The sequence below is a fragment of the Camelus ferus genome, chromosome 12 (genome assembly GCF_009834535.1).
Source record: "Camelus ferus isolate YT-003-E chromosome 12, BCGSAC_Cfer_1.0, whole genome shotgun sequence".
Classification (NCBI taxonomy): Eukaryota; Metazoa; Chordata; class Mammalia; order Artiodactyla; family Camelidae; genus Camelus; species Camelus ferus.
This window is the reverse complement of record NC_045707.1, coordinates 55,995,206-56,010,124: the sequence shown is the minus strand read 5'-3', so window position 1 is coordinate 56,010,124 and position 14,919 is coordinate 55,995,206. Positions and strand designations below refer to the sequence as shown.

Here is a 14,919-nt window from a genome sequence, read left to right as displayed (position 1 = left end):
AGATGTGCTTTCTTCCAAGAAGCTCTTGACTCACAAAGACTGTTGGAAGTCTGTCCTGTTCGCCCACAGCAATCAGAATTTCATGTTAGAGTATTTATCATCCTGCAGTGAAATTGCCTCGTACACATCTTTGCCTCCTGTCCTAGGCTGTTTCTCAAAGTCAGTGAATCTGTTTTGCTCACCATTCTATCTGCAGGGCTCTTTATAGTGTCTCGCCCATCACTGAATGAATGAATGAGTGAATAATTTTCTTAAGGCAGAATCAGTCCATTTTATTGGACTGTGATTTTTCAATAGGGGCTAGAAAAGGAATCACTTGTGCCCCCATTTCAATGCGTAACATTTCCTCATCCTCCTGAAATGTCTTCCGTGTATCATCTCATTTAAGATCCGTGATGATTGTCAGAAGAAGTCAGTGTTACAATGTGTCAGTGCTCATTGTCAAAATCCAGCCTGTCTGCAAAAATAACTAGGAAAGACATTTGGGAAGACTTTGGCATCACAAAGAAGCATTGGTGATTGGAGCATATTTGGATAGATGCACCTGGTTGAAGGACAGCAATCCAGGCAGAGGAAGGGAAAAAATGATTTGAGCCAAGACCGAGAAGCTGGGAAGTTTGGTTGACGTTAAGAAGATACGAATGGAGAAATAATGGGAGACTGGCCGAGAAATCATAGCAGAGATGGTTGTGAATGCCGGGCTGGGCAGGGCATTTATTATGGTAAGACATAGGGCATGATGAAGGATTTGTGTGACGCAGAGTGATGGTGCTACAGGTATATTTCAGGAGTTCTATTTCAGGAAGTTTCTCTATCCACAGCATGTGTAATGGATCAAAGGAGGAATAAAAGCCAGCAGGGAGGACCATGTAGTTCAGTTTAACAAATATTTATTGTGCCTCAGACGTGTGGGGCACCAGGAGAAAACAAACTCCTTCCAAGAGGGGACTTAGAGCCTAATGAAGGAAAGAGAAAAATAAACAGGCACTTTTAGGAAGCATACTAAGCAGTAGAGGTAGGAAATAATGGAAGTCTGAATGAGGGTAGGAGGAAAGAGAAGTTAGAGGCAGATTCAAGGGAGACTTGTGAGTTGGATTTTTCTCTGAGGTCCTGAACAGCACTTAAGTATCCTTACCTAGCTTGAAAGTAGATGTAGGAGCAAAAAGAGGAGGACCCCTCATGTACAACCTGGATGTCAGTTGTGGGAAAACGATGGCACTTAATGAGGGGCTTGGATGAAAAGGAGATGGTTTGTGAGGAAAATTATTTGGATTCATTCTTACTAAACTGAGGATACTGAAAGGACAACTAACAGTCTTACTTGATGATGACAGAGTGCTATTTTATTGAGCACTTTTGGTTGCAGATGTCAGAATAACAGTTCGAACTAATATGAGTAAAGGGCATTTATTGGCTTATTTAACAGTGATAGATTCAGGCGTGATGGGATCCAGCTGCACTCAGAGCTGCCTCTTTGTCTCCTTGATCTGGATTTTGTGTGTGTGTGTGTTGGCTGCATTCTTAGGCTCTGTCTTCAGAGAATCCTTTAGCAGCTCTAGGATTTCATCTTATTCTCAAATGAAGATGTCCTTTCCCAGTAGATTATTGGAGCTGTGTTGACTTTGAGCTGGCTTGGTAAGTCAGTTGTTGTGGCCGGGAATGAGGATGGGGCGATACAGTACCCTCATTGGCCAAATCATATGATGACCTTTCATCAGGAGGCGAGGACAATAGCCTCATTCTTTTCACATGGACTGAGGGTGGATGTGGCCTGTTCTCAAAAGGAAAAACAGGACACTGTTAACTAGAAGAAGAGGGCTGAAAAAAAGTCTATGACATCAGGCTCTGTAATTTTCAAACATTCAAGCTGACATTTCCTCATTTGATCTTCAACACAACAGCTTGTGAGAAGCATTATTACTGTCTACTAACCATAGGTAGGTAGCTGCGCTTTAGAGAGACTAACTGGCCAAAAGTAATACACTGCTGTTAGTTGTGGAGCCAGGATTTCATCATTCAGGTATGGATATCACCTGGGGAAATAGAACTGTAGGCTTATGAGCAACACCCATGCTGGAGGCAGTGAAGGAGAAAGCAGCTCTTGAGTTGCAGGTGTCAGAGATGATGACCACAGAGCTGGAAAGTGTAGAGAGGTCAGGAGACAGGCCCAGGAGTGAAACATCCACATTTGGGAGAAACCTCTGAAGGAGATGCCAGCCAAGGAGAGTTGGGAAGAGGTAGTCAAAAAGATAGAAGGGGAACGGAAAGAGTAATGTGTTAAAGAACAAAGGTAAGACTTTCCTAAATGTGTATTACTTTGTGCTGAGAGTGTCAATAAAGCTTAAAGGAATTTTAAGTGGAATATTCATGACCACGATACCTAGACTTTGAAGGCTGTGAAGGTGATGAAAGAGCACAGTGTTTGCATTGATGGCCAGCACTGGGTGTTTGGTGTTGATGGTAGTAACAATGATAGCAGCTAACATGTTACAAATATAACATATACACATATTATATATAACAATGTGCTTTTTGCTTACTAACCCATTTACTCCTCAAAATGATCCTGTAAAGCAAGCACAGTTCTCATCCTTATTTTGCAGATGAGAAAACTGAGGTATGGAGAGGTGGAGTCACTCTGTCCACCGTCTCAGACTGGACTGGTCCATTTGGTTCCAGAATCAGTTTTCTCAACCGCTGCATTTCGTTGCCCTTCCTCGGCATAGGTAGGCGTGCTTGGGTAGCACTGAAACAGGATACGTTAACAAAGACCATTCTCTCTTTTTTCTCCTACAGAACAAATTTCAACCCATCACTTAAAAAAAATTTTGGGGGGTTGGGGGAGGGCATACCTCAATGGCAGAATGTCTGCTTAGTATGCACAAGGTCCTGGGTTCAATTCCCAGTACCTCTGTATTAAAAAAAAAAAGAAGGAATTTTGTTGCTTTTTATAATATAAACATTGGCTTTTACTTACTGTCAGCAGCCTTAAATGAGTAGGCTGTGGGGCCCAGGCCAAAGTTCACAATAGCTTGCACCTGGTAAGGGGTAAATGTACGCATGCGCCAGCAGTGCGTCCCCCATTATGAACACCACTCATGCGCCAGCAGCGTAAGTCGGCATTATGAACACTACGCATGCGCCATTAGCAGAAAAGGACAAGTGTGTACACCTGAGCGCCGCCTGCGCGCGCCATCTTGTACTAGAATAAAGTGCTGTTTCGCTCCACTTCGGCTCCTCGCGCATTTTTCCAGTTGGGCAGCTCACCTTCTCGAATCCTTCTCCAGCCCCCCCTCGGCTGACACTCTTCAGTAGAACAATTGTAAGCCCTTGGGGAGTGAGTGTCATTTGATGTCTGGAGAATTGAAGCATCATTCCTGCCCTGAAGGACTCAGGGTCATCATTTATGTGGGTGCTGTGACTGAAAAGGTCAACGGGCAGAAGAAGTTGCAGTGAGAGGAACACGCACAAGGCTGGTGAGGGGGCAGTGTCAGATCATTCGTCAGTTTTACAATAGTGCTGGCCTTTGTCAATGTTTTTTTAAAGGAAAAATCACACGGCAGCGAAAAGAAAGAGCCACAAATGAATGAAACTGAAAACAGGTTAAGACCTCCCTGAAGACTTGAGAGACTGGATCTTTTTGCTTCAAAAGACAGTCTCTTGGTGGGTCGTGTGTTGTCAGGAGAATTCTGCCTCTGATTGTTTCTTTTTCGCGTCTGCTGCATTTACTTGCTCGCCTTTCCTGGAGTGGAACGTTTCCTAACTCCTTAGTGTCTTCACAGAAATTACCTCAGAAATTCTGTCAGCGTGAAATTTTGTTTTGAGTTGAGCGTTTTCATTAGCTGAGAGATAGCTGAAGAGGGTTCACTCTTTCCATTTTGGATTTGTGTAAGGAAATGCAAACGGATGAAAATCTGTTATGTTTAGTGTTGAACGACTACCTTTACTTCTTCTTTTGCTGGGTTATTCAGATTATTAAGATTCCATTAAATCCCTTTGCATCCGTATCTTTAATATGTAAAGGATACATAGTGCATCTCTTTTCACGGACTTGCACGTGTGACATGACTTACGTACTAAAGCCCAGTACGATTTATTTCATGTTCTGCCGTAACGTTCATGGGATACACAAAAACCTGCCTAATCAGATAACACCTGTCACAGCATTTTATCAGACCAAAGTCTCCCTTACTGGAATATGTTTTCAGCACGGGTGAGATGTTTACTTTTGCTTTTCTACTTTTGTTTTATTAATGCTGTTTGCCTTGAAATTTTTTTCTTCTACAGTGTAAATTTAGGGCTGTGCCTCATCAAAGTTTTTTCTCCCAGGGAAACGATGAGATGTGTTAGTTTTGTTCTTTGTGTTGAAATCCTTGTTTTGTGAGAGTTAGGCTTATAGTACGTCTTGTTGGCTGCTGTAGATTACTAGATTTATTACTATGAATATAAGAAACTCTGGCGGCTTTGAACAGATTTTTAAAAGAGTGTATGGTTTTTTTTTTTTTTTTCCTTTCCCTCAAAAAGTCTATAGAATTGGTTATGGAGCTGAACTAATAGCATGTAGAAAACTTGGTTTAGGGACATGCTTCTCCTTCCAAATGGATCTGCCACTGAAAGGGTGAAATACTGTCCTAAACAAAACATGCTTCCCAGCTTTCCTTGTGAAATTAGCAAAGCCGCCTCCCACAATGCTTTGCTGTTGAGCTTTCTGCTGCCCTGACTGATAGCACGAGTGTTTCTGCATTGATATTACAGAAATTCACATCACTATCTAGGTTGGTGCTTAGTAGAGGCCAGTTGGCTTTTCATTCTCAATGGCTTGAAACCAGCTCTCTCTGACAACACTGTTTGGCAGTTTTTCATATTTCTTTAAAATTTTAATTATAACCCATCAAGTCTTTAGCAATTACTTCTGGGTTAGACTCTTGATGAATGTCATAACAGGGTATTTTAATTTAATGGATCCAGAATAACATCTGTTTCTAATATTTTAAAAGCCAATTTATATGGAAATTCATTTAATACACAGTCAATACACGGAGACTTGTAAAAATCAAAATCAAACTGGAAAATCAAAGCACTGTGATATAGTAGGTCTTCTGTTAACAAAGGATTTCATTGATGAGTAGGTTCAGCTGCCACTAGCTGACACCCAAAAATACTGCAGCTTAAACAAGTTCATTTCTTATACTTACATAGTTAGCCCAGGGCTGGTATGGTCTCCTGTGACAGGGACTCAATTTCCTCCAGTCTCGTTGCTCTGCTGGCATGACTGCTGTTCCTAAGGACACTTTATGGGCCAAAGTGGCTGCCTGGACTCCAGCTATTACATCTGTGCTCCAGCAAGACAAGGCATAAGGGTGGAGGAAGGAAGAATGCTAAGATTTTTCTTTTTAAGAATACATTTTAGAAGTAGTACATAGCACTCTGCTTATGTTTCACTGGCCAAATATTAGTTGCACGACCATATATTTGGCACAAGGATAGATAGGAAATGAAAATTGTTTTCCAGGTGACCATGTACTCAGCTAAAAACTGAAGATCTATGTGTATGGGGAAAGGAAAATATAGACGTTGGAGAACTGTCTGTTACATTCAATATTTTGTGAGATGTGACTTTTAACAGACCTCTGCCTTTTTACTGTGCATCTTAAAAAAAAATCAGCTACTTCTCATAAGTAGATAATATATGTGAAAGGACATACAGTGCATAGTGTTTCGCAGAGTAGGCAATCTACTACTATTAATGCATGTTGATATCTGTGTTAATTTCAGTCCCCAGATGGATCTAATTTCAGAGATTGTGGGTCAAGCTGAATTTAATAAGGGACTTTTTGTAGGTTACACCTCAGTCTTTGTAGATTAATAACAGCAACAGCTAACTGGGCCAAGATGTCCTTTGCACTAGGTCATCAGAACACTCTTGTACCTGCAAAGCCATGTTCTTTGCTTTTCTACATAGAAGGTAAATGAACAATTCCAGGTGTCAGAAACATGGAATCTTGGGCTCCTCCCCAGGCCTGCTGAATTAGAACCTTTACCTACCTGCTAGTTAACCAGATCCCCAGGTGGTTTGCATGTATAGGAAGCATTGCTCTGGGCACTGATACTCTATCTAGAATTTATTTCCAGTAGGGGAGCTAGTCCTTGCTCTAAATGTGTCACCTGCACCAGTGTCACCTGGGACTTTGCTTCTTAAAAATGCATATTCCCAGGCCTCCTGTCAACCTGGGGCCTGAAATCTGCATTTTTAGCCAACATGCTATATGAGGGCAGTTGTGTGGCCACTGCTTTATGAGGCTTTAACCACTGATAGAAACTTTGCATTTATTCTTCAGAGGTATTTGCATTCAAAGAAGAAAGCTTTTGAGGAAAAGAAATACAACTTTAATTGTGATGCTAGTGAGCATTAAGGAGCTGAATTCAGTGTCTATGTAATGCCTTCTCTGAGCCTCACCAACATTCATCACATATGCCCAGAATCCCATCATAAACCCATATGCCGACAGCACTACAAAAGAAGGCAGTATTTTAGCAGTCTATTTTAGCGATGTATTTTCCTCCTTATTTTTTTCCTTTCTGCATTTTACATTTGATCTCTTTTTTAACATTTTGTCTTTTAGCCGCGCTATCAAGACTAATCAGGACCTCCTCCCAGAAACTCCATGGACCCACATTTTCTACAATGATTTTTGGGGGACTCTCCTAACCCACAGCGGCAGCCACAAGTCCTACCGGCCCCTCTGTACTCTCTCTTTTCGCCTGAACCATGCCATCGGAGGGCTGAATCCCTGGAGCTACCATCTGGTCAACGTCCTACTGCACGCGGCGGTCACTGGTCTCTTCACCAGCTTCTCCAAGATACTCCTGGGGGACGGATACTGGACTGTCCTGGCTGGCGTGATGTTCGCCTCTCATCCCATTCACACGGAGGCCGTGGCCGGTATCGTCGGACGGGCTGACGTTGGGGCCAGTCTCTTCTTCCTCCTCTCCTTGCTCTGCTACGTGAAACACTGTTCAACAAGAGGCTACTCAGCCAGGACCTGGGGCTGGTTCCTGGGGACAGGACTGTGCGCCGGATGCAGCATGTTGTGGAAGGAACAGGGAGTGACTGTCCTTGCCGTCTCAGCGGTTTATGATGTCTTTGTCTTCCACCGGCTGAAAATGAACCAGATCCTACCCACCATTTACAAAGTAAGTGATTGTCGGGGCTTGGGCATTGGATTACTAAATCATCCCCTTGCTTGGCCCCTTGGCACCTTTTAAAAAGCAAATGTGTTCCTCTTCAAAGAGAATTTAAAATAAGTTACTTTTTGATCTCTAGTAGGTGGAAGTGTCCTCTCTGACCTTTCCCAACTAACCTGGGTTTCAGTCACTGACGATTTTATTTCTTGGGTTTCTTAACTTATTTTCATGATTGCCAAGCAGGGTACAAGGACAATTCTGCCTTGTAAAGAATATTCCTCTTTATCATTGATTTATTTTTATTCATTCTTTATTTCAGCCCCAATTCCCAGTAATCCAATAAATTGCCTGTAATATGTGTTTGAAAAAATAACACAGCTGATAATAGAGTTAGATGCTAGACTCTATGAAGAGGAAGTCCTCTGCCATTTGTTCATATTACTTTTCCTGAGCTGACTTTAGAAAACAACCCCCTCTGAAGTGCACTAGGAACTCACATTTTTGAACAATGAATCACATTCACCTTTTCTTTATTGTTGTCATGTGTAAGAACAGAAGAGTCAAAACAGAAAATGGCTATTATAAGTCCTGCCCTGAGGCCAATTAAGACCTTTGCCTCTGGGCTTAATATTTGTTCGTCTGTATTCCCTTAGTGCTTTCCAGTGCAATGTTGTTTGAAGGTCACGTAAGCACATTCAGATTCCATATATTTAAAGAGAACTGAGTAGTTTTCTGCTAGTGAATTAAGAGGAGGCATTGGGTGGACAAAAGCATCTTGAAAAACCTCTTCTCATTGCCCCATCCTCCCTCCCTCACAATAAACTGACCCTTGCTTTGACTGTAAGTGTAAGGACTGAACTTGGTCATTGTTTGCAAACCTCAACCTGTCTTCCATCCTTTTGGACACTCTTAAGCAAGGGATTATGATTTTGTTATCTCAAAAGGAAAAAGAAAAAGACCCCAATTCTTGTCATACCCAAAAGTTAAGGTTATAGTCGGGAGATGGTGCGTTGTGTAATGAGAGATTTTAAAGGATTTATTTAGGAAAAGAAAAGTACACCTCCAAGAATGGGAGATGGGCTGAGCCAAGGGGAAAAAGCAGTGGTTTTTGTCTGGCCTTTCTCTATAACCTCCCTTAGAGATGGTCTCGATCGATGGACGGCTCTTGTCCCCGGAATGCTTAGTCATGTTTGGCCCCTTCGCGCATGTCCTTACTCGTGGTGTACACAGAAAAACCCGTGGTGGGGGGAGCTAAACCACAATGTTAATTATAATACAATGAACATTGGGTCATGTCTGGTTAAGTCCTTTGTGCTACCATGCAGTCATGGCTGTCGGGTTCTAACCGGTTTCTTGCTGGCGCTTGTTTAGAAAAGTCCCTTTACTGTGCCTGCTGGAGGTGGGCACAAGGCCATCTTCTGGACCATCCTCCCTCTCCTCCATCTGTCTGCCCGGTGCCCCCACTTATCCAACTACCTAATAGTTTTGGATACTTCCCTTGAGAAAGCTGTGAAGTTTTTTGGTTTTTGACCACATTTTCCCCTCTCAATTCTTAACTTTACTTAAAACCAAGTCGGGAAGAAATTGAAATAAAGAAAAAAAATTGAGAACTAAAAATTATTTAGTTTTAGTTTTTTTTTTTTTTTAACTTGGTAGGCGAGTAATCGCTGCTGTGCTTTGGCTCTGCAGGGAAGCATAACCTTTTCAGTTAGAAACCAAGTATCAAGCGCTTAATGAGGTTCTTTTGTAATTTCAGTGAAATGCTGAAACTTTTAAAGAAAACTCGGGTGAGAGGTTGAAGCTTTGAAAACAACATATGGTTTGAAAGTCAAGCTCTTAATTTCAAATCAATTTTAATTATTCTTTCAGGAAATTTAGAGAGAATGATCATTTTCTTTTCTTTTAAAACCCTGTCATCAACCATAGCAAGTTTTCTTGTATTACTGGAAATACAAATTGAATAAGTATAAATCATGGTCCTTGTCCTGTGTAGGGTGAGAACTATTTGAGGATGCAGACTGGGGGTTTCAAGACCTTACATTTGATAGCCTGTGAAACATTGTGGTTTCTTCTCCAGAGTCTTCATTTGACTATCTCATGAATTAAGAAATTATTTTGATTTGTCAATTCAGGACTTGCTTTGAAGACCTTTGAAGTTCACTTCTGAGAAATTTTCAGTTCTCTAAGCAGACTTTCAAGGATAAAGTTGCTGAGAGAGCTCCTTACTATAAATATGGCCCAGGCAGTATTTGGGACATACTTACAATAGAAACGTATTCTTTGTTGATGTGAAATTAAAATATAACTGGGCATCTCATATTTTATCTGGCAACCTTACTCATGTAACTGCTGCTTAAGAAAATGAGAAGTGCTATGAGTGCACAGGAGGAAGACTTTTCCTTTCTTCCCATCTGAGTTCTTTGGGGGGCCTAATAATTAAGTTACCGTTAAGACAGATTAACAGTAGATAGATGAATTTAGTTATGTATATAAAGGAGCCCCACAAAGACAGGAGAAGCTCCCCAGCAGTCAGGCAACTGAGGCTTCTGTGCCATCCTGTGCTAAGGAGCAGGGGTAGGGTTTGGGACTTCAGAGGAGAGGAAGACAATTCACAGGGTTTGGGAAGAGCAAATAGTAAACAAATGTTTTCCATGCCAAGCCAAAGAGTATTCCTTATGTAAAAATGTTATCTTTGATAATAGCTCTCTACCTGGTACAGGCTTCCTATCTAAATTCTTTTAGGCACTTAAGGCGGAGGTAGAAAGCTCTTCTTGAATCTGTTGGGCTTTAATTGTCTCCTGGTCCAAGTAATCCACCTGCCAAAGTGGCACCTTCTGGAGCAGCCTGCCCGGAACTCCATCATTGGCAAAGGAATTCCTAAGACTTAGAGAGTGTGAAGGACCCCACACTTTGGGAAAGGTCTTAATACTTTGACTGTTCTGTGTCTTGAGAAGTTTTCAAATGGAAACTTGCCCAGACTGTCTGGCAACTGCTGCTTGCAGGCATGGGACATAGTCATGGCAGCAAAATCCTTCATCTGATAATTGTTCTCTCAACTTAGCTCTTTCTTTCACTCTTAGGTTTTGGGCCAGTGAGCTAAATGAGGACACTGGGATAAGAGACTGTATAGATTTGTAAGGAACCTGGAGACCATCTATGCCCGTCCCTTATTTCCAGCTGAGCTGTAGAGAACCAGAGATGTGAAGGTCATCTAGAAAATGGTGGAATCACTAGAGCTAGAACACATATTTGTGACTGTGGTGATCTTTTTACTACACTGTGAAAGTGTGAAGATGAATAAAGAAGTAGTCAGATGAGAAGAAAATAAAAGGAATTGAACCTTAACCTGCACTGGCTGAGTTCAGTGACCTGTTCCTTCATGTGGAAGCATAGTTAGTGTTCTTTCCTAGAGATGTTGTGAAGATTACGTGAAGTTGTGGGGTGTTCATTGTGAACTGGGTGCCCAGTATTTGGAAGGCACTTACTGCACATTAGTTGAAAGGAGAGAAGAAGTATCAATGGAAACTGTAATTCTTTATGTTAAGAAAGAGAAGGCTAAGAGATAAAGTCCTAGTAGTCTTTAAACATGCAGTGGTTTGAAAGCATATGAATTAGGAATCCACTAAAGCTGAAACATGAATATTTAAGCAAAAACTTTCATTTAGAATTTCATGACCATGGGGCTTGTAAACACTGGCATAGATTACATATGGAAGTTACAGAAAAATTCCATATTCTGTCTTTAAAATATATAGATTTTTTTATGCCTGGGGTGAGTTAGGAGAAATTGAAAGAAGTGGATTTAGAAGATCCTTTTCAACCTTAAAAGAATAATCATCTTAAATATCTTACCAATTGACTCTGCATCATAGTTATCATAGTTTGCCAGATGAAGTAAAGTCCCCTGCCCTGTTAAAATATAACTTATACAGAAACAGAAAACTCCAGTGCACAAATGTTTAACTCTATTGTGCAAACTAGAGAACTAGCCAAATGTTTAAAATCTAAAAATGGTGGTCCTCCTTAAGCTGGAAATTATTAAAACCAGAGTGCAGGGCTCTCCATTTTTATAGTGTTATCAGTAATGTTTCTCTCATAGTAGTTCACACTCAGCTTCTTTCTTCACATTTCTTCAGAAATGTCAGAGCTTTCAGTTCTCTACCTCTTATCAAATCTTGGCCCCAAACTCAAATCTGGTACCAGAGCTGGGCGGAACTAGAGGCTATGCCCTCCCTCAGTACTTCTCTCCATCCCATGACAACAATAAGAAAGTGCAGGTTTAAATAGACATTTCTCCAAAGAAGACATCCAGATGGCCAACAGGCACATGAAAAGATGCTCAACATCATTAATTGTTAGAGAAATGCAAATCAAAACTACAATGAGGTATCACCTCACACCAGTCAGAATGGCCATCATTAAGAAGTCTACAAATAATAAATATTGGGGAAGGTGTGGAGAAAAGGGAACCCTCCTACACTGTTGGTGGGAATTTTAATTGGTGCAGCCACTGTGGAGGACAGTATGGAAGTTCCTTTAAAAAATTGAAAAAAGGCTTTACTCTATGATCCAGCAATCTGACTCCTGGGCATATATCTGGAGAAAACTCTTAATTTGAAAAGATACATGCACCCCAGTGTTCATAGCAGCAGCATTTACAATAATCAAGGCATGGAAATAACCTAAATGTCCATCAACAGATGACTGGATAAAGAAGATGTGGTGTGTGTGTATATACACACATACAATGGACTAGTACTCAGCCATAAAAAAGAATGAAATAGTGTCATTTATAACAACATTGATGGACCTAGAGATTATCATATTAAGTGAAGTCAAACAGAGAAAGACAAATATCATGTGATGTTGCTTGTATGTGGAATCTAAAAATGATACAAGTGAATTTATTTACAAACCAGAAATAGTCTAATGGGTTTAATGGACGTAAGAAACAAACTGTGGTTACCAAAGGGGGAATGGGGGGGAGGGATAAATTAGGAGTTTGGGATTAACAGCTACACATTACTATGTATAAAAGAGAAAAACAACAAGAACCTGCCTTATAGCACAGGGAACTATATTCAATTTCCTGTAATAACATATAATGGAAAAAATCTAAAAAATATATGTAATCTATATATATATATAACTGAATCTCTTTGCTGTAGACCTGAAGCTAACATTGTAAATACACTACACTTCAATAAAACATAAGAATTCAAAAAAAGAAAGTACAGGTTTCAGTTCAGTAGAGGTTAAGATTTTTCTAAGATAGACAGGCATCTGGATTTTCTATAACATCTCTGTTATTTAATATTGGTTAGTAATTTAAAAACAGATATTTCCATTTGAGCCAGATGAAATCCTTGGGATGGCTCAGTTTGGCAGAATTCTTGCCTGCCATTTTTTGACTTCTGAGAGTCCCTGCAAATGGTGCCCATGTCAGTATTATGTATACAAATTTTGTAGTTCTGCAGAGGAAATATGAAAGTTTTCTTTTTCTTTGATGAAGTATGTGAAAAACAGTACCCAGAATATCGTATTTTACTGGGTATTTAATAACCATGTATAGTGTTTATATCTGCTAGTCACTGTTGTGAATATGCCAAAAAGATGAACACATTTAACGTACTTAATAAGTGCTTATCAAGAGAATAGTAGGACTTATGAAATAATGTGGTTTGGTATGAAATAATATGACATAAAATAATACAGTTTTCAGAAGGAAAATTTGTAAGAAAACACTAAATATAAAATCTGCAGACGTATGTTTGAACAAAGGGTTCTGAACTATTTTTTATAAAATTTTAAAATGTCCTAGTTCTTCACTTCAATGTCTATTTAATGTGTTTCCTGCATTATTCTTGGCGGCTCATGCACCATTTGGCACATAGTAGGTATTTAGGAAATTCCTGATTTCACACTTGTTGCAGATTAAAATATCCGCCTACAATTATAAAGTGAAATCCTGTCCTCTCTCGTTTCTACAATGAGAATTTCATTCCTGTTTAGTGGGGTCTGGAAGGTGAGACTGGAGGAAATGCATGTCAGAAAAATGTTGAAAAAGAAGTTTTCTTGGCCTCTCACCAAATGATTATTTTCACCTTTCTTGGATGACTTTGACTTTCTTCGTTTTATGTTGTCAAAGAATGGTTGGTGGGGTGTGGAGGAGAAACCTTTGAAACACAATGAAACTAACTTTGCAAATAAATGCTAGACTTTCATCTGCCCACAAAATTTTTTACAAGTCCCCCTTGACCCCAGGAGGTACATGGGTAATAAAATCAGTAAAGGCAACATTTTTCTACTTACCCAACATCAGTCATTGTTTGCCCAGTGGCCATTTTCTGTGCTTATTTAACTTCTGTTAACTGTTTTAATGTGGAAACATCTTTTTTTCCCCTTTATTAGCCCCGTAATCACTTATTCAGTTACAGGTGAAAAAAATTTTTTTTTTAAAGGAAATCTGAAAACCAGTGTAACAATTCTAATAATAGCCCAAGATAATTTGGAAAAATGAAGCCCTTTTAATTTGATCTTTTAAAACTTTCTCTTAAGATGACTACATTTATTTTGCTGTCGTTGTTTCCAAGATATGCATTATCTGGATAGCCTCCTTTTCTTCAAATTTTGTGGCTCTATTTCATATAAACAAGATAGAGAGTCTATAGTATTAGAGAGGGAAAAGGGAGGCATTGCTGCGTGTGGAAAATAAGTCATCTCTGTCCAGAAACTTTATTTTAATGCTAAGCAGGATGTGATGGATGGAGGTTGCATATGGTGAGCAAAGTGTACCTTTATCTTGGGTATTATGCAAGCTGGATTCTACAACAGGACATAGTGATCAGACCCACACTAACAAACAGTCCTATATTTCCAAACCATTTACAGGGTTTATCTTGAGAATGGTTTCTCAGGGTGGGGGCTTATGTTCTGTTGAAGTTTTTGGGTTTGCCACTGCTGGAACACTGAAGTCATTCAACACGGTGCTTCTGTACATCAGACTATTTTGTGTGACTCCCCATGTACAGAATAGAGAGCGTATAGCCTGCAGGTACTTAGGCATTGAATCCACATGTGCTTTTTTAGTTGATTAGCAGCTCGGGATGTCATTGGTGGAATCTATTATCATTGGTGGCTTTGTCCCTTTGCTTTCTAGACAAGGTTACAGTTTTACTCAAGATGTGACCCTCATATTGATTGCGCCAAATGAAATGTGATACCTTTCCTGTTTCTGATTGTCTTCAGTCAACATCTGGGCCACTCTCCTTTAAGTAGCGTTCCTGCTTTCTGAGGGTTGTGTTTTCCCTTCATTTGTCTTACATTTGACTTTGTGAGAATCCAGATAGAGAAAGATGCTCCGATTCTGATCTCAGTATTTCCTAGCATTGTTGAAACCGGAGGGCAGGCTGACTGTCATGCACTTACAAATGAATTTGGATTTCCGCCCAGTAGGCTTATTGTAGCATTTAATATTCATGACCTGTAGTGCTTTAGAACTTTGAACAGCTGCCAACACCACTAACCAGATAATACCACAAACAAAGTCGAGGTTCAGAAATCTTTTACAATTCAAAAAGTTGAAGATTAATAAGGTATTTTAGTCCTACAGGTTGGCTTCTTCACTCAGCTTCTTTAAGATGATTCTGTATTCCATATGCAGTTGAGGTTCAAGTTGAGTCATTTAAATTTGGGAAGCTGACTGTACCCTTGCAAATTTCTGCACCGCTTGTG

General features: G+C 40.1%; 2 protein-coding genes across 4 annotated transcripts in view; both read left to right on the top strand.

The window, feature by feature from the left end:
* Window positions 1–6,689, top strand: part of METTL25 (methyltransferase like 25) — a 348,849-nt gene extending 342,160 nt beyond the window's left edge. The window contains exon 13 of the mRNA XM_032493828.1: window positions 6,624–6,689. The gene's annotated coding sequence lies outside the window, so the exon portion shown is untranslated. The remainder of the gene's footprint in view (window positions 1–6,623) is intronic.
* The window catches only part of TMTC2 (transmembrane O-mannosyltransferase targeting cadherins 2), a 481,539-nt gene that overhangs the window by 266,216 nt on the left and 200,404 nt on the right, over window positions 1–14,919 (top strand). For all 3 annotated transcript variants that reach the window (XM_032493821.1, XM_032493820.1, XM_006189277.3), the window contains exon 2: window positions 6,624–7,194. In XM_032493821.1, the coding sequence (XP_032349712.1) occupies window positions 6,904–7,194 (291 nt within the window). In that variant the 5' untranslated portion in view covers window positions 6,624–6,903. The remainder of the gene's footprint in view (window positions 1–6,623; window positions 7,195–14,919) is intronic.